The sequence below is a fragment of the Xyrauchen texanus genome, chromosome 29 (genome assembly GCF_025860055.1).
Source record: "Xyrauchen texanus isolate HMW12.3.18 chromosome 29, RBS_HiC_50CHRs, whole genome shotgun sequence".
Lineage (NCBI taxonomy): Eukaryota > Metazoa > Chordata > Actinopteri > Cypriniformes > Catostomidae > Xyrauchen > Xyrauchen texanus.
In genome coordinates this window covers 34,312,959-34,331,568 of record NC_068304.1, presented here as the reverse complement: position 1 = coordinate 34,331,568, position 18,610 = coordinate 34,312,959, and the positions used below count along the sequence as shown (strand labels likewise).

At 42.9% G+C, this 18,610-nt stretch overlaps 1 protein-coding gene across 1 annotated transcript in view; it reads left to right on the top strand.

The window, feature by feature from the left end:
- Positions 1–18,610, top strand: part of LOC127623304 (potassium/sodium hyperpolarization-activated cyclic nucleotide-gated channel 3-like) — a 115,353-nt gene that overhangs the window by 31,003 nt on the left and 65,740 nt on the right. Inside the window, exon 2 of the mRNA XM_052097705.1 lies at positions 10,895–11,318. Within this exon, the coding sequence (XP_051953665.1) occupies positions 10,895–11,318 (424 nt within the window). The remainder of the gene's footprint in view (positions 1–10,894; positions 11,319–18,610) is intronic.

Below are 18,610 nucleotides of genomic sequence, written 5' to 3'. Positions count from 1 at the left end.
ACTCATATAAACACTAAACACCATCAGGGTAACAAATATGAAATTAAAATAATGTAATAAACATTAGCTAAACTACATCAAATATAACACAAAACACCCCAATGTACAAAACTGATATTAAAAATAAGAAGAAACATAACTATTCATATAAAATATAACTAAATGAACTGGGTTATGGGTAAATGGGTTTCAAAATTGGGGAAAAGTTATTATATAATATTTGTGTAAAGTCTGAATATTATATGTAACTAATGGGACGAGTTGATGCTAAATGGAGAGCACATCTCTCTATTCCTGCAGAAATAACTCCATCATGGAGATTGTTACGTAAGCCACCTATTTCAAAGAGAACTGGAGGTCTCCAGTGGAGAATAATTCATAGTATTGTGGCGACAAATGTTTTAGTTTGAAAATGTATTGGAATCATTTCATCTGATTATACATTCATTGATAATATTTGTATTTTTGAAATGATGTGGGTGTAAAAGGGGCTCTTGTGTTGGTGGATGATTTTGGAGAATTGATTTTTGACTGGTTATTTATTATTAATTTTTTTCCCGTGTAATTTTTCTATTTTTATTTTTATTTTTTGTTATTGTTTTTGCTAACTGGGTTTACTCTTTATGTGAAAGTCAAAAAAACTCTCTTTTTCTTTCTTTATTTCTCTCTCTCTAACTTTTTCTCTCGCTCTCTCTCGCTCTTTTATGTGTCATGAGTGTGTGTGGCCAGATGGCACATCCATAATTCTGAAAGGGATTCTTAGAACAAACAAACTTGTGAGCCAATAATTACCTCAAAACAAACAGCCGCCTCACAAACAAATGCACAACAAGAGCAAGAAAATGCATTATTCAGGAGGATGCTTTTTATCATTTTTGCTCATCAATTAGTTGCTTCAGTCCTCAGAAAGAAATAGTGCGAGAGGGAATCAGATGCGCACTTGTCTTCCTCGTTCATTCGTGAAGAGTGTGGAGAAACGCACTTCCTCTTCACCTGAAACAACACCTGAGAAATGTAAACGCAGCGTAGTTCTAGCGGGAAGACTAGCCGCTGTACATCAACGCACCATTAGTTAGGTAACTCCTAGCCAATCACATCTAAGCCAATGCTTTATACCTCTGCTCACAATCTATCACATTGCTGTTTCAGTGTGCTAACACAGCAGCCTCCACCAACCCACCACCACCAGTTAAGTCCCTCCCTGCACAGGGGTAGGTTCCTCGCCCCTGCCTCCTATCTCCGGCAGGATATGACGGTTCCGAGTACAACTTCTTCAGACCGCCAGACGGGGCTTACGCCAAAGAGAGACATTACTTTTCTGTTTTATATTCATCGAAACAATGTCATCTTAAATTTCACTCCAGTCTGCGAGTCTTCCTGATATAACTATACTTCACCTAAAATTACACCGCAAAAGCTCACTCTCATTTTATGTCATTAGGTCTTGGTTTTATTATTATGACATAAAATATTATATTGACATGTATTTTTTAGTCTGGCTGAGCTTCTTTCATTTTAAAATGGATACATTTGACTCTAAAATAGAATTGGTTTGAAGCGACTTTATGATTTACACAATGTACGCACCTTCTACTATATATTGGTGCGCCAACTAGTTTTAGAATAATTAACTATATTACGTGCTGCGAGAATTGTTTAATGTGACTATTATTATTAACTAAAGGGAATTTGAGTGGCATGTTGCTGCAACAATGCTAGGATGTTGTTGGTGTTGTTGCTATACAGTTGTAACCGGTCCTGCTCAACCCGCTTCGAGCGGGATTCAAACCGTATTCAGCCAGCATGGGAGGCGGGCGTACAAACAAGGAGGCTAAAGGCTACAGTCTCTAGTGTCTCTAGTGCACCTGTTGAGGTCAGGGGAGTGAGTTTTACACATACCGCACAGCTTTCACTTACCAGTTGGCTCCCACAGTTGCTAATGTGTTCTAGATAGTTGCTAGGGAGTCTAAACTGCCGATATTCAGAAAAAGCAGTGCAGCAGTCTAATATTTAGAACTCGCTTACATTTCTTTTATCAATTCATCAATTAATTGTCTGATTTTGTTGGGGACATAAATAAAAACTAATTATTTAACTAAAATTCTGCATAATAAATGGCAAGAGAATAGCGGGAAAATAATGCATATGTAGTTAATACAGAACATGATTGCTGACTATGCATGTAAACCTCTTTTTGGAATTAAGGTTTAGCAAGAATATGAACATTGGTTGAGGAATGGTGTGGAATTACATTAAATGTGGTCAATTAATGGATTTATTATTGATAATGGAAAATATTAACTGATGATGAGTTGTTTAATAGGCTGCATTATATGGCCAGAAACCGGTAACTGCACTCACTTTTTTAGAAAAACCTTGCCAACCAAACAAGAACATTCCAAATGAATGCATGAATGAACGAATTGATTAGGGGATGTGGTATCAGCGGAATTCTAGTCCGCATCATTGGCGCTCCTGACCGCAGGACGCTTTCCGATTTGGGGAATAAGTGAAAAATATAGGTGTAATAGGATTTATCAATTACGCCATGTTACACCAATTACAGACATGAAAATAAGTAGTGCGAGTGGTTCTGGTTCTGGTTAGTGTTGTGGTAACTGTACTAAAAAATAAAAGCTTAAGCACGCCAATTGACTAGCTCTGATGTACAGAAGTGGACAACAGTGGACAAAACAACAATTTCACAAACACACACAAATTTATAGACAAAGCCTATATACTGTATATTCAGTACATTCCATGCTGCATTTGTTGCCATGATCCTGCTTACATGTTTTTCCATGATGCCAGACTGTAATATATATGAGAAAGAGAGAGAGACAGAGAGAAAGAATGAGAAAGTGAGAGAAAGAGGCTTATCGTGTAGCTGGAGGAGCTTAAAAGGAGAAAACATGACATAGACATCCTCTTAGGGAACAAGACTCTCTCTCTCTCTCTCTCTCTCTCTCTCTCTCTCTATCTATCTATCTATCTATCTATCTCATACACACACACACATTCTTACTCTTTCACGCTCTCTCTCTGTAGTGGATCAGGCAAATGTCATAGTGGTGCATCGCGTATATGTGTATGTGTGTATTTGTCTATTTCTTTCAGTTAATGGATATTCTCTCTATTCCTCTGCTGTTCTGTTCTCCTCCACCCTTTAAACAACATTTTCCAATGATAAATGGGTAAATCCCATTTACAATCTGTGCCCCCGCAAGATGCTGCCCATGTCGCCCATGCCTAAATCCACCACTGCACAGACATGTCCTGACAGGTTTTGTGAGATTCATCCAAGCACATTCTCTCATTCTATTCCTGTCTCTTTCCCTCTCTCTGTCTCTCTTTCTATGTGTCTGTTTCTCAGTTCCTCTCTTCTTTTCTCCTTCACACTGGATGTGTGGGGAATTCAAAACGTCAGAGAGAAAGGAACCACTGTAAATACTGGCGGGAGTCTGTTTCTGTCAAAGAACAATAAATGCACACACATATGCAAACATGCACTTTATTATAGAACAATGTCTCTCCATATCAAGGTTTTTACCCACAATCATACAGCATAGATCCCTGCCTCGCAGTCAAATATACTCTCCATTAGAATGCAACATTCACTTAAGCCTGAAATATACTCGACACATGTACGTGAATGTGAATGCAAATGCGTCTTGCTAGCTTCAAGCTTGATTTCATGCATCATTGTGTTCCAAAATGTTCAGAACACAATTCATAACACAACACATTTTAAGCGTTGCCACAAGGCATGCTATAGCGGACATTAGGGAAACTGCATTTCTACTCTCAGTTTTGTCTTTAAGGTCAACTACTGTTATGCAGAGCAACAGTTTGAAGAGAAGCTTGTAGAGAAAATAAAACAGTTTAAACTGTCAACATGCTTATAGCCAGGGCTGGACTGGTAAACTGGGTATATCGGGCACACTTTGGGGCCTTTGTTAGTTATTAATTAATTATCAAACCACCTTAGTTGTCTTATGACTGATTTATTGTACTATGACAATCATAATTATATGTACTGTATAAATACATTTTCTATGTCAATGTTTTAAACCCACGTTTGAAGCATCCGTCTGTATAAAGTCACGTTGCAGAACAAACTCCACGAGTCAGTTAACCTTTAGAGGGTGCTGTTATATTCTTGAACCAAGGAGTTGAGACTGTTGAATGCTCCAGCTTCAGCCACGGAGAAATGAAACATAAAATAACTATTGTAAACTGATTTTTTCCGATTGTTAAAAATGCAACACCAACTAAGTGGTGGTGGTGTAGTGGTCTAGACCACATAACTGGTAAACTGGTAATCAGAAGATCGCTGGTTCGATCCCCACAGCCACCACCATTGTGTCCTTGAGCAAGGCACTTAACTCCAGGTTGCTCCGGGGGGGATTGACCCTGTAATAATTGCACTGTAAATCGCTTTGGATAAAAAGTAATGTAAATGTCTATTAGCTAGCTGATTAATAACTCATCTGGTTTAATGATGGAGGCATTTGAAGGTAACTCTATCGCCCCCTTGATTACTGAGGCTTGTTACCTCTCCTCAGGGGGCGTATCTAGAATTTTTGAGGGGTTGCAAGATTAAAGCAAGTGCCCATGCGAAGTTCTTATGGATTAAGGTACATGAGCTACATTTGCAACAAGTACTGGTTATTAATATTAACATCAATTGGAGTCGCTATCAAATTAGAAATGTCCATGAATTTGTGATTTACTACTGCATTACCATAGGAACTACATAGTAACAATTTTGATATTAATTTGCCAACTTTAAAAGCTCAGCGAGCAAAGACACTGACTACCACCGCTGGAGTCGCAAGCTCGAATCCAGGGCATGCTGAGTGCTGAGTGCTAGCAACCAAATTGGGGTGACAATGCTTTATCTTAGGGTGGCATTTGCCACCCCACGCCACCCTGGTAGATCGGCCCCTGGCTCCCCAGTATCACAATAACGCATAATGTGTACATCCAACAGAACTTTGTGCTTGCAATGCATTGGTAGTGTCTTTTTGGCCTTACACAGGGCTGGAGTGGGAAGAGAAATCGGCCCGGGATTTTATATAGCAACTGGCCCAATTAGCGATTCAGTGACAAACAAGACACACACGTATACAGATGTCATGCTGTTAAATGTGTCTTGCGTCTGCCCTCTGCAGCTGTATACATTTACTGAGATGAAGACATCCAAATTCTGATTTTCCATTTGCAAATCTTTTGAGCAAGGAAATACACAGCAGATTAGTCAAAATTGGTTGTATTATCATATCTCTCCTGCTTAATTACATGTATGTTGGAAGGAACATTTATGTAATACAGTATGTTAAGCACTGTTTACATGGAACAAACTTCACCCTAAGGAATAATGTCGATAACACAAACAGAAGCTCAACCAGCTGTCCCATCTGAAATGGATGATTTTGACAACAGTCATATAATACAAATTTAACTCAACATTTTTAACCCCTCTTTAATTTTATGCCAGCTAGACTTCCATTTTAATTGCATTACTGTAATTGGTATTCATAGTGTTTTTATTTACACCATTTGACTGATCATTTGTTTTCATCAACAGCAGACCACAGATGCTGTCGATAGACCTGAAGTTGTGTTAAACCTAGAAAATTCTGTTAAAGTCTACTTGATACAGCTTTTACAACCTATTTTACTTCCATTTGTGACATATTTCCAAGTGAAACAGGATATTAGTCCTTTTCCAGCAAATGTACGGAAATTTTTCCATTTAGAGGTCATGTGTGAACAGGACCTGTTGGGAAAAACTGGGAAATCGGTTCTTGCTGTTTCTAGGAATGAGAAGTTGTAACATTACTGGAAAAGTTCATAATACAATAAGTCAGTGTGACAGGGCAGAGGGCGGAGGGCGGGGCCGGGTTGTGATTATACACACCCGGTCCCTTATCAGGCTAATTAAGCCTCTGAGAGGGATAAAGGCCGACTGCGGAAGGTGGTGCGATGAGAGGGAGATCGTTTACGGTCAGCTGACCATCATGTGTGTGTGTCGCGACTCGACTCGATAGAATCAAAAAAGACTTGCGACTCGACTTAGACTTTGACAGCAATGACTTGCAACTTGACTTGGACTTCAGCCGTCTGACTTGGAAATACTTATACTTTTTAAAACCAATGATAAGAGTTGTATAATTAAAAATGTGCAGTAAATCAACAATTAATTTCCCAAATAAACAATTAATTTGATTTACAAATCTGCATGTCAATGCTCCTTATTCAACCAATCAGCTTCCACGAAAGCTGGACCAAGTTTGAAGACCGTGCATTTAAGGACAAGGACACAGCAAAAATGATACCAAAGGTGATATAATTGGGATATATTGAATACAGAGTTAAAGGCAACATAAGGAATGCAACATGTAGACACCAAAATTATAGACACCTCGTCGACAACTCCAATTTTGGGAGGCATCTGAAAATCCACAGACAGAGGTAAGTTGTTAACTAATTTACGTCAGCTATGGTTCAGTAAAATACATGTCTATGGCAGCACATGGCAGATTTACAGGCTAACAAAGTCTGCATATCGAACCGCAAACAATTTTTTACTGCGGTCAGTAGCGTTTAACGTGTTATAGCAATTGGTGTAATGGACTAAATCTACCCAGTGTTTTATCACGCTGTTGTATGACCTCAATAAAGGAACTGCATTTATTGTGACCACACACGTTGGTGCTTTTTGAGCATAACGTGCATGTAAGAACGTGCATGTAAACACACTCATTCTTTTGCGGACGAGCTGGTCCTCTGTCATGCGTTTAGCTATATTTATTTAATTATATTGGTTATGGTTCTAAAAATCACAAAACCGATTATTTACTCTGTTCGCAGCCCTTTACAGTATATAACTCATATATGCAACGTAAATGTCTGCAATTAGCCACTGCCTGGTAACATTTCAGATTTCATTCACCAGTTCAGCACGTTCAGCGTCCTTTCACTGTGTGTTTAGAGTAAAAGTTTGGTTTGCCTTAATGTGTGTCCAAAGATAAGATCCATGTATCATCTTTATTACCCTCTTTGGTCTTTACAGGTAGATATCGATAAAAAAAAAGAAGATAAAATTAGATTATAAATTAGAAACTTCTAGATAAAATTAGTCAAAATGTACTATAGTAATTAATACTCTGATACTAATTTGCGCAAAGCGCACTAATGACTTGTTTAAGACTTGAAGCTAAAAGTTGAGGACTTGTAAATTGACTTGGACTTGACTTGGACTTGCCTGCCTTGACTTGGGACTTGACTTGGGACTTTAATGCAATGACTTGAGACTTACTTGTGACTTGGAAAACAATGACTTGGTCCCACCTCTGTCCTTTACACTGGTGCCAAAACCCGGGAGCGAGGAGGGATACATCATAGTAGAGTTCTCGCCACTACCATCCACCCCAACGGAGCAGCTGCGGCTCTCTGCTGGGGGACGGAGGAGCCTGGCCACCTGAAAATGGAGGAACGGCTGTTTATATCCCTTTACACTTGGTAATAGTAAATGCTCACTGCACAGTTCAGTTTGAATGCATTTAGTGTGTTGATAAAAAATTGCAAAATTGTACTCATTTTGAGCTGCCAGGCCTGTGTGGCACAACAGCAAAAAAAAAAAAGTGATCATAATTATGACACTGGAATTACGGTTACCGAACTTCCCAGGAGGACTAGGGATATTCTCATTCTAGAGAGCATATTACTGAACAATTATAATATATATATATCTCTGTTTTACTGGAAGAGATCGTAAACTAAAATGCATTTATCTGGTAAAAGATAATTATATCAAATTTTTGTAGAAAACCAGCATGGACTAAATATACCTCAAAAGCTAATAAAACACACAAAAACATATTTTTTTTGACATTTTGATTTCAAAGTATTTTTGTTATAGGCTGGACTGGACCAGGCACAACCTTTTCTGGTCAAATGACCCAGTTAAATCCATCGGTAGGTCCATAGAGGTGGCTGTACTAGTATGAAATGCCAAATGTAAACTTGAAAGAAACTGGTTGAGATGCTGGCACAGATGGCACATCTATTACACATTAGCGGGTGTCTTCCCCACCGTGCACATGTGTATTTGTGCTGGGGAATACTGAAATTTATGAACAAATGTTCTGTGCAAATATGATATTCCTCTTATGTGTGTGACTTTCTCTTGGGTTTTAAAGCTCAACTGAAGCGAACAGTGTCAAAAACGTCACACTAAATATAACACATACGCTGACAGTGATCCAAACCGTCGGGTATCCTCCTTACATTCTTTTAAAAATTCCAACTACTGGCAGTGTTTAAAATGTGTGCGTGTGGGTACATTGTATTCACAAATTCACATCACAGCTCAGGCATCACCGCAGTTTATGTGTGTGTGTAATTTCCCCTGTAATTAGTGTTTATTCAGGAACGCTGTGATTTTGTCCACAAATAGCCAAATGTTCCTGCTAAAAGTAACAATAAATAAACATGAATAATAATAATGAGTAGCAGAGGTTTAAATTCAGGGGAAAATGTCCTCAAATATGATGAAATTGAGCCGCTTTCATTTACGTTGCCCTTCCTGCTTTAAATTGGCTTTCACACTGACGATGGATTTTTATGAGCTGTCTAAACTTGGTAGGTTAAATCAACCAGAACCAGTGTTCACAACACTGACCTCTCTCTCTCTCTCTCTCTCTCTCTCTCTCTCTCTCTGTAATCTATAGAACAGTGAGGATATATCACCCAACAACAGAGCCAATCTAGATTCAATTACCAGCTAGGCCAAGGGGGCAATTTATAACTAAACACACACTGGTACACCCACACCCACGCATGTAGACGCACTTTGGGATGGGAAAGGTAGAGCTGCATGTATTAAACTTCCTTGTTTACCTTGGAGAACATGTGAGGACTTCAGCGTCATTATTTCCCAAAGATAATTCATTGCTAAAATCTCATGTGTCCTACTTATGATTCATAAACTAAAATCCACAGTGAACAATTTTTGAATTTTTGGCCGAAATACATTTCCTGTATCGCAAAAGTGTGTGCTTGTATTTACATTCTGAATAACTATGCAGTGCACTAATCTATGACTGATCATGTACACTGATTTATGTGACGGATAAGCTTGTGAAAAGGTCAGGGAATGAAAGTCTTTGCTTCAGATTGTACCTTAGGTTGAGGCATTTCAGCATGAACAATGCTCTCTGGATGATGTGCTGTCTATGAGCTATGAAAAAATAGCATATTAAGGCCGTTATAAATTCCAGATTTAGATGGGCAATGGTGGTCTGTTACTGACATGAATAATCAAAGGGATAGTTTACTTATAAATGAAAAATCACTATTTACTCAGCCTCATGTTCTACACAACCAGGCATGACTTTCTGTCTTTCATGGAAGACAAAAGGTGATGTTTTTCTAAAAGAATTTACTGCTCGTTTCCATTTACGAAAACAAATGGGGACTGGCAAGTTTGATTTGAGAACTAAAGCCTATGGGGCTTTTTTGTCATTTTGGAAATCTTCAAATGGAAAAGAAAGGCCATATTTGTCAAAAATGTCCCTTTTGTTTTCCATGCAAGAAAGCTGTACTGGTTTGTAACGACATGAGCATTAGTAAATTGTGACAGAATTGTAATTTTTTAATTGTACTTTTCCTTTAAGACCAGCTTGACCAGTATAGCCATTCTTAAACCAGCATGGAAGCTCCCAAATCATACTTTATACATGTAAGAGGAAATAGGATCTTCTCATATGGTAGCTGTTCTTAACCTGGTCACCAGCTGAAATAGCTGTTTCAGTGATGCTATGTGTGTGTCATTCAGTATAGGAATACGGAAACTTTAAATAGCATTATCTGACTCTAAAACTTGGAGAGCATAAAAAGAAGACATTCTGAATTTATTTTAATGAGCAAATTGATTTGACTTCAGCTAGGCAGAAAACAGTTTGTTATTTGGTCATTTTATTTGATATATGTTAGTGGTCAACAAATATTTTCAAAGCTGATGTCAGATATAATGCTGTTGTATGCATAAACCCATTTGAATGAAATAAAAGAAAATGCTTTTGATTTAACACATTATTTACCAAATTCTAGATTTTTATTAACTGATACAAGGAACAATTTTTTTTTTTTTTTTTTTTTTGCTGCTGTGCCTTTAAACACCCTATTTTATGTAAAAGCCCTATAAGTGACAATTACAGTGCTTTGCTGTGCTAATGAGCTGCGGAATTGCAGTGGAGTCCAATAAAGTTTGGAACTGCCCAATCCTTCAATAAGCTGCATTACATTGTTACATAGTCATAATACTATATGTGCTGAAATGTGCCACACAAACTGTTTAAATCAGACTAAAGTGATCAGGGACTGTTTAAAATAATCTTCAACTGCTTGTTTGTAATGTTGAAATTTTGCAGAAAGATATGCAGAGCTGCAGGTGCTACACACAGGCAAGAACAGCACAAGGTTTTGGCAGACTTTACCACATTTTACTCATATCCTTAGTTATTTTTGTGTTTAGGAATATTAGTATCTTTCCTACTTTTTCCTTATTACCTCACTGTGACTGAGTAGGCCCATTCACACCCAATTAGTGTTGTTGCCATTTAAATATGGGTGGTCATATCGTAATATTTAATGTTTCTTGTGTACAGGGATTTTGCATCTTAGTTTCAATAAATGCTCTTTTTGGGTTCTGAAAGTTGCACTATTCATTTCTAAAGATTAAGGAAAATTAGATTTTTCATTATATGACCCGTCTAAGTGGGCAGGGTGTTGACGTTATCAAATATCGGTCCATCACTTGTACATGTCATAATGTTAATGTGACTAGTGATGAACATACTCATTGCTCACTGTAATTCTTCTCTAGATTTTACTGGGACCTCACCATGCTGCTCCTAATGGTGGGAAATCTAATCATCATTCCTGTGGGCATCACCTTCTTCAAAGACGAGCACACACCACCGTGGATCGTCTTTAATGTGGTTTCTGACACATTCTTCCTCATGGATCTGGTGTTAAACTTCCGCACCGGGATCGTAAAGGAGGATAACGCAGAGATTATTCTGGACCCTCAGCAGATAAAGGTCAAATATCTGCGCTCGTGGTTTGTGGTGGACTTCATCTCCTCAATCCCTGTGGACTACATCTTCCTTATCGTGGAGACACGGATAGATTCGGATTTCTACAAAACGGCACGCGCTCTCAGGATTGTACGCTTTACGAAGATTCTCAGTCTGCTTAGACTCTTGCGGCTTTCACGGCTCATACGCTACATTCACCAGTGGGAGGAGGTGAGTGGACCTTTAAAAGTGTTTATAACAGTGCTCATTGTTCATAACAGTGCTCGCACAGTGTGACAGGTGATGATGATCATGTTATCCAGAGTGATTTTCATGCCTCTTCCCAGAGGAAAATGTATTGCTCAGAGGTTGCTCTTTCATAGCTCACGAGACTTGACAGAATTGTCAATTATGTATCATTAAAAGCAGGGGTGCTCACACGTCTATGGAATGAGATCTACTTCTTCATGTTATTACAGCAAGATCTACCATACACAATATATACAGAGTTGGTAGTGCAATTTCACACTACTAAAAAACTACTAGCTGCTGGTCTTCATTGTTTGATTATATTCCATTTATACTTTTTAAAGCTACTCAATTTATTGAGAAAAGAGCAGTTAGTTGTTTATTTGTTTTCTTGTTTGATTAATACTTATCAACAGCAGGTCTATTAGGTTACATTTAGTCCGAACTTTTGATACAAATCCGCTTTCTTGTCCCATTGTTAACTTTCACTTTATACGTTACTGATTGTATTTACATTAATACCTCGCCAAGACAGGCATTTTTGGTGGGATTTTGAAGTGTATTTGCCCATTGGAATTGGTGGTGTTGTAGTGGGCTAAAGTGCTGAACTGGTAATCAGAAGGTCACTGGTTCGATCCCCACAGCCACCACCATTGTGTCCTTGAGCAAGGTACTTAACTCCAGGTTGCTCCAGGGGGATTGTCCATGTAATAAGAGCACTATAAGTCACTTAGGATAAAAGCGTCTTCCAAATGCATAATTGTAAATGTAAATTTAGGCTCGCATCCACTTTACCACAAGCACTCTCTAAACAGAAGTGCATAGAAGTGAGGAAATGAACCACTTAGATAGCTAGGAAATAAAAAGTAAATCTTTAATATTTTTGTTATTTGTATAGGTATTATTTTCTCTCTCTCTATCCTCTTTCCCATTTGACCTGTTTTCGAGATCGACCAGTGGTTCTCATGCGATCGATGTGAAGAGCACCCCTGATTTAAAGGAATAGTTTATTTGATGAGAAATGTTTGAGTCATATTGAGATCTTTGCCATTTTAAATGACTGACAGTAATTGTTTTTCATGAGGACGTGAAGTAATTCCCTCGTTTACAGAGGCAGTCAGTGAATTTATTGCCATCAAAATCTAAAATGTTGGTGTTTTCTCTCACCAGCCGCAAGCATTTTCAGCAAAAAGACCTACTCTTAGGGGCGAATTCAGTAAACATTGGTGCCACTTTGAGCGTGGTATTTCAGCGCAAAAATGTGCACTGTGTTCACCGACCTCATTCCTTTCCCTACATACACACCTCCTTTGTATGTAAATTTGGCTCATTTTAGATTGTGCTTAATTTACAAAAATCATGCTTTTACTGCCAGATGAAAGCAGGCGGTAAATGAATTTATATTAAAGAGATATTTGTGTACATTTTCTTTCGATCATATCAGCAGTAATTCATCAAATAATGATCAAATAATGGAGAAGAGAATTGTAACCTGGCATATAGCCAAATGCACTGTCTGGATTACAGTCGGGTGATGCTGTATAGTCCCGGAAGAGTGTGTCAGATTACGGTGGTCTGCTGCATCCTCCTCTGCATAGCGCTAAGAATCGGCCCACAAGATCAGAATTGGACAGGCAACGTGCGTTCAGAACTGATTTTGTGGGCGTGCATGCGCTGTTGTCTGATCTTCATAATTTCTGTAGTGAATTTGGCGCTAAACCAGCACAGACCAGCCGCAATTCATTCTTAGTGAATTCCCCCCCTTAGAGTTCCTAGACATAAAAAAACTTCAACAAAAGTCTCCATTTGCTCTCCATTAAATGCTCTCCATTGCTGTTTGGGTGAAACGATTGCATTATTAAAGAGATCTCATTTCTGAATTGTTCTTTCCTGTGGGTGTCCATCCATTAAATTATTTATTTTGAGAACACAGTGGCTGATTCATATGCAGCAATTCATATTTGTGAAGGCTCATTTATACATGACTGCACTATGCATATTTCTTCAACAAAATTACAATACAGCACTTAAGAGCCTCTTATATGCACATTGGAAAAATAAGTGCAATTTTAATAACTGTAACAAGACGTTAGAAGTGCAGATTTCTATATCTTTTGCCTTTCCGCTCACCACATTTATTGTGAAAATCACAATAACCACATTTTCAGAGGAGAGGGAAGATTTGTTTGCATTGATAATGTCCCCTGCTGTTGAAATATTACTCCTATGGCATTCATTATCACTTTAACTCTGTCTGAGCTTGCAGCTAGTGGCTGCTTAAACGCCATGTCGAGACTAACTTGCACAGGCTGTTTATACATTGCTCCCGTAAGCTCAAGAGACACAAGTGGATGATGCCGCCGCAAATGAGTCATGTTAAAGCCCGTTTACACTGCCACAACACATGCCAACAAAAACCAACATCCAACACTTGTTTGGTTTTGTTAGATCAGTGTGATCACCCTGTTGGTGTTTGTTGGCATCTATTTTTACCGTAATGCACATAATAGTTATATATTAAATCACAACCACTTCCTTGTCAGTCATCGTCAAAGGCGAAGTACAACATGCAAAGTCGTATGTTTGTTGGTGTTTGTTAGATGTGTGAGCACTACAGTTCTCTTACAAGAGGTTCTCTCGTATTGCGTAAGCTAGCTTACGCTACGGGAAAGATTAATCTTTTCTGAGATATTGAAGCCAAAAAATTATCCTTAATTTTGTATCCATTGTCAACGCAGTGCAGCAGCTGCATACCTTGAGCGGGCTAGATAGCGAGCTCATTGGTTGCTCTGCGGCAACTGCTGCAGCCTATAGACGAACTTGAGTGAACTTGCGTCCAATGACAGGCACCCGCGCCGTCACTGTATCAAAGCCCGCCAGAATTGGCGTGGCTAGAGTGCATATAAGCGTAAGTTCGTAGCCTGGAACCCTGATTTTCATCTATTCAGTGAAGCTCTTCGCATCTCTTAACTGCAGAAGCCGCGTCGCCGTTCGAGGGGCATCTAGCAAGGTTGGACAGCGCTCGAAGAAGCCAGCCATCTTCGCCACCTTCAGCCATCCTGCGAGCTACGCCATCCGGCGACATATCCTTTTTAGAGCAAGCTAGTTCCTCAGCGAACTTCACAAAAAGAGCAACGAGCGTCTTTTTAAAGATGCCTCGCACCACCTGCGCCTCATGCCGCGCCCCTCTCAGAGCCGGAGACCGCCACCTCATCTGCGCTCTCTGCCTGGGACTGGAACATGCAGAGCTCGCCCTCGCTGACGGCGGATGCGACCTCTGCGAGGAGCTTCCTATGTCGACCCTGCGGGCTCGACTCGAAGCACTCAAAACCGAAGCCGCCACGCCGCCTTCCGTTTCGCTGCGCAGAAAGAAGCGCCGCTCCCAAAGGCTGCCGGAACCAGTGTTAGAAGCCTCTCCCTCGAGCCTCGCTTTCACCCTCCCCGCCCCCCCGGGACGCGCAGTTGCCGCCGAGCGGCCGCACTGTTGTCATCTCGGATGACGAGGCGGAGGATAAGGGCTGCTGTTCCATCATGGCTTCGGACAGCGAGGAGTGGTCAGGCTCCCAAGCCTCCTCCTCAGCCCAGGAATCCAGCAGGAACCGCGCCGAGTCGAAGAAGAACTAACGCGCCTCCTCACACAGGCCGTCGACCGCCTCGGGCTCGAGTGGTCACCGCCCTCTGAGCAGGCTCCCAACAGACTCGACGGCTGCTTTCTTCAGAGCCATCGCCGCGCAGCGCCCGCGGCCCGGGCTCCCTTCCTGCCGGAACTCCACGCCGAGCTCTCTAAATCGTGGAACGCGCCTCTCTCGGCCAGGAACCGATCCCATGTCTCCACCTCTCTCTCGGTGGATGGCGCCACCGAGAGGGGCTACTCTTCCATCCCCCCGGTCGAGGATTCGGTAGCAGCACACCTATGCCCGCCCTCCGCGAGATGGCGGTCTAAGCCAGTTAGACTTCCAGAACTACTTCCGCCTGTGTTGGCCGCGCCTATGCCGCCGCCGGCCAAGCCGCATCTGCTCTGCATTCCATGGCCGTTTTACAGATCCTCCAAGCAGACCTTCTTCGAGAGTGGGATGAGAAAGGCAGGCACCCAGAGGCTGTTTCAGATCTAAGGAGCGCGATGGATCTCAGCCCTCAGCGCCACCAAAGCTGCAGCTCAAGCCCTAGGGAAGTGCATGGCCAGCTGACTGTGACCGAGAGACACCTATGGCTAACGCTAGCCGACATGGGAGAAGCTGAATGCTCCACGTTCCTCAACGCGCCGCTCTCTCCGTCCGGTCTCTTCGGTTCCGCGGTGAGTGGCATTGTTGACCGTTTCTCGGAAGTCCAGAAAGCCACCCAAGCCATGAATCTCTTCCTGCCTCGTCGCGCTAGCTCCTCTGCAGGCCTCCCACGTGACCAGCCTTCTGCACGAGCCTCTTCACAGCGTCCAGCTCAGCAAAGTCAGACTTCTCAGCGTCGACAGGGCGGCCGCCCTAGAACGCGCTCAGACAGCCGCCGCAGACCGCCGCCCCCCCGCGGGCCTCGGCCTAAGATTGTGCTGAAACCTGAGCAACCGAAGTCCTCCTAGCTTTGTTAAGGAAACGACGGCTCAGTCCGCGCGGCCGGACCACCGTCAAAGCTTAGCCCCTGTCAGTCCCCTTCTCTCAGGCTACTGCAGTGGTGGATTCAGCAGCCAACAAGCCGGTGATACTGCCCGCTTGCCTGCACTCAAATGCCGTTTTCACGGCGACCCAAAGAAATCTTGTGAAAAGCAAACATGCCTTATGTGTAGAAAATGTGCCCACAATCCAGTGTTCACCCCTACACACAAGCATTACACTTCCCGTGTCCCTTTCAGAGCCCACTCACATAAAGCGGGCACAGCCAGCTCGAGTGTTAGAGTCAATAAACGCGCCCACGAATCCGTGCGCGTGCCCCTTCTCTGCCCACTCTGTCACACGGCCAGCAAACACCTCTCTGTATGTAAGTCCCATGCCCGTGACTGTGCTCGCGCATCACTTCACAGATGTGACTCTTTCCCCATTCACCTCAATCGGGAAGTCACTCACAGAACAGCCTGTCCCTGCTGTCTGCGGGCAGTCATGCATAAGCACAGTAAGCGCGCTCACACATTCTGTTCAACTCACTGTGTGCGGCAATCAGGGCGACTTGGCCATTCACCCTCTAGCGTTATGCTTCAAAGCGTGGAAAGCTATCCCAGGGATATCCAAATGGGTGTTAAGCACAATAAAACAGGGCTATTTGCTACAGTTCGATCGCCGCCCTCCCCACTTCAGAGCTCGGCTCGAAACTACTGTGAACACGGAAGCAGCCTGCATGCTTCGTTCAGAAATAGCAAACCTTCTGTGCAAAAGGGCCATAGAGAGAGTGCCACCTTCTCTGAGCGAGTCGGGGTTTTACAGACGTTATTTTCTTGTCCCCAAGAAAGACGGCGGCCTCAGACCAATATTAGATCTCAGGGTTTTGAACAAGGTGCTCGCAAAAAGACTGTTCAAAATGCTTACAATCAGGAAACTCCTCGCGCATGTGCACCAGGGGGACTGGTTTATTTCTCTGAAAGATGCCTACTTTCAGATTCAGATAAATCCCCGTCACAGGCCATTCTTGAGATTCGCCTTTGACGGCCAGGTTTATCAATACACCATCCTTCTGTTCGGCCTGTCTTTAGCACCCCGTACTTTCACGAAGTGCATGGATGCGGCGCTTGCACCCCTGCGGAGTCACGGCTTGCGAATTCTGAACTATTTGGACGATTGGCTGATTTTGGCACAGTCACATACGGAGCTTCTGTCTCACAGGACAGTTCTCCTCAGTCATCTGAACAGTTTGGGTCTTGCAGTCAATTGGACCAAGAGCTCACTACAGCCCAGTCAGGCAATTTCCTTCCTTGGAATAGAACTAGACTCCATGGCGAGTAGCCGCGTCCTTTCAGATGAACAGCCTCACGCCTCTGAAAAAATTTCAGAGAATGCTAGGTTACATGGCCTCAGCCGCAGCAGTACTTCAGCTGGGTTTACTGTGCATGCACCCGCTTCAGCATTGGCTAAACACCCGCGCGTCTCGCCGGGCTTGGGCCACGGGCCGCCAGCCGATCAGAGTGACTCAGACCTGTATCTCAGCTCTGCAGCCCTGGGCAGTGGCCTAATGGTATCAGCGGGGAGTGACGATGGGAGCTGTATCTCGCCGAAAAGTCATCTCGACAGACGCGTCCAACACGGGTTGGGGCGCGGTCTGCGAGGGCTCTCCGGTTTTTGGCCTATGGTCAGTTCAGGAAAAGCTCCTTCACATTAATTGTCTGGAAATGATAGCGGTTGAGTACGCGCTCGTGCGCTTCCTCCCGGTCATTCAGGGTCACCACGTCCTGGTCCGTTCGCACAACAGATCTGTGGTATCCTATCTAAACCATCAGGGCGGTGTCAGATCCAGGAACCTCTTCCATCTGACAAAACGCATACTGAGTTGGTCCCAGTGCCACCTGCGCTCGCTGAGGACGACGCATGTGCCAGGCCACCTGAACGACGGCCCAGACAGACTGTCCAGAGACAATATTTCCCCAAGGGAATGGTCCCTGCACGCTCAAACAGTCCAGAAGTTATGGAGCATATTCGGCAGAGCAGAGATAGACCTCTTTGCGTCAGAAGAGAACTCTCACTGCCCAGTATTTTTCTCGGAAAGCGAGGACGCGCTGGCCCAGGACTGGCCCAACCGCCCGCTTTACGCCTTCCCTTCCGTCTCACTATTGCCACAGGTAATGCAGAGGATCAGGGAAACGCGTCACTCGGTGCTCCTCATAGCCCCGCGCTGCGAGAATCAGACATGGTTCCCGGAGCTTACGCAGCTGTCACTGACAGCCCCGTGGCCCATTCCAGTGAGAGCAGATCTCCTCTCTCAAGCTCGCGGCACGATCTGGCATCCCCACCCAGAGCGCTGGGCGCTGCACGCGTGGGTGATCAACGACTACCCGTCGCTTTGCCAGAAGGAGTAATAAACACTATCATACACGCTAGAGCCCCTTCCACGAGAAGACTCTATGCGTCCAAATGGTCTGTGTTTTCAAAATGGTGCACCGACAGAGACCTGGACCCACGGACATGTGGGGTGTTGTCGCTGCTCGTGTTTTTACAAGAGCTGCTGGATAAGGGCAGATCCCCATCCACGCTCAAAGTGTACGTGGCGGCCGTCGCGGCGTTCGCTGAACCCCTGCACGGCCAGTCACTGGGAAAAAACGAGCTGGTTATCCGCTTCCTCAGAGGAGCTAGAAGGATGAACGC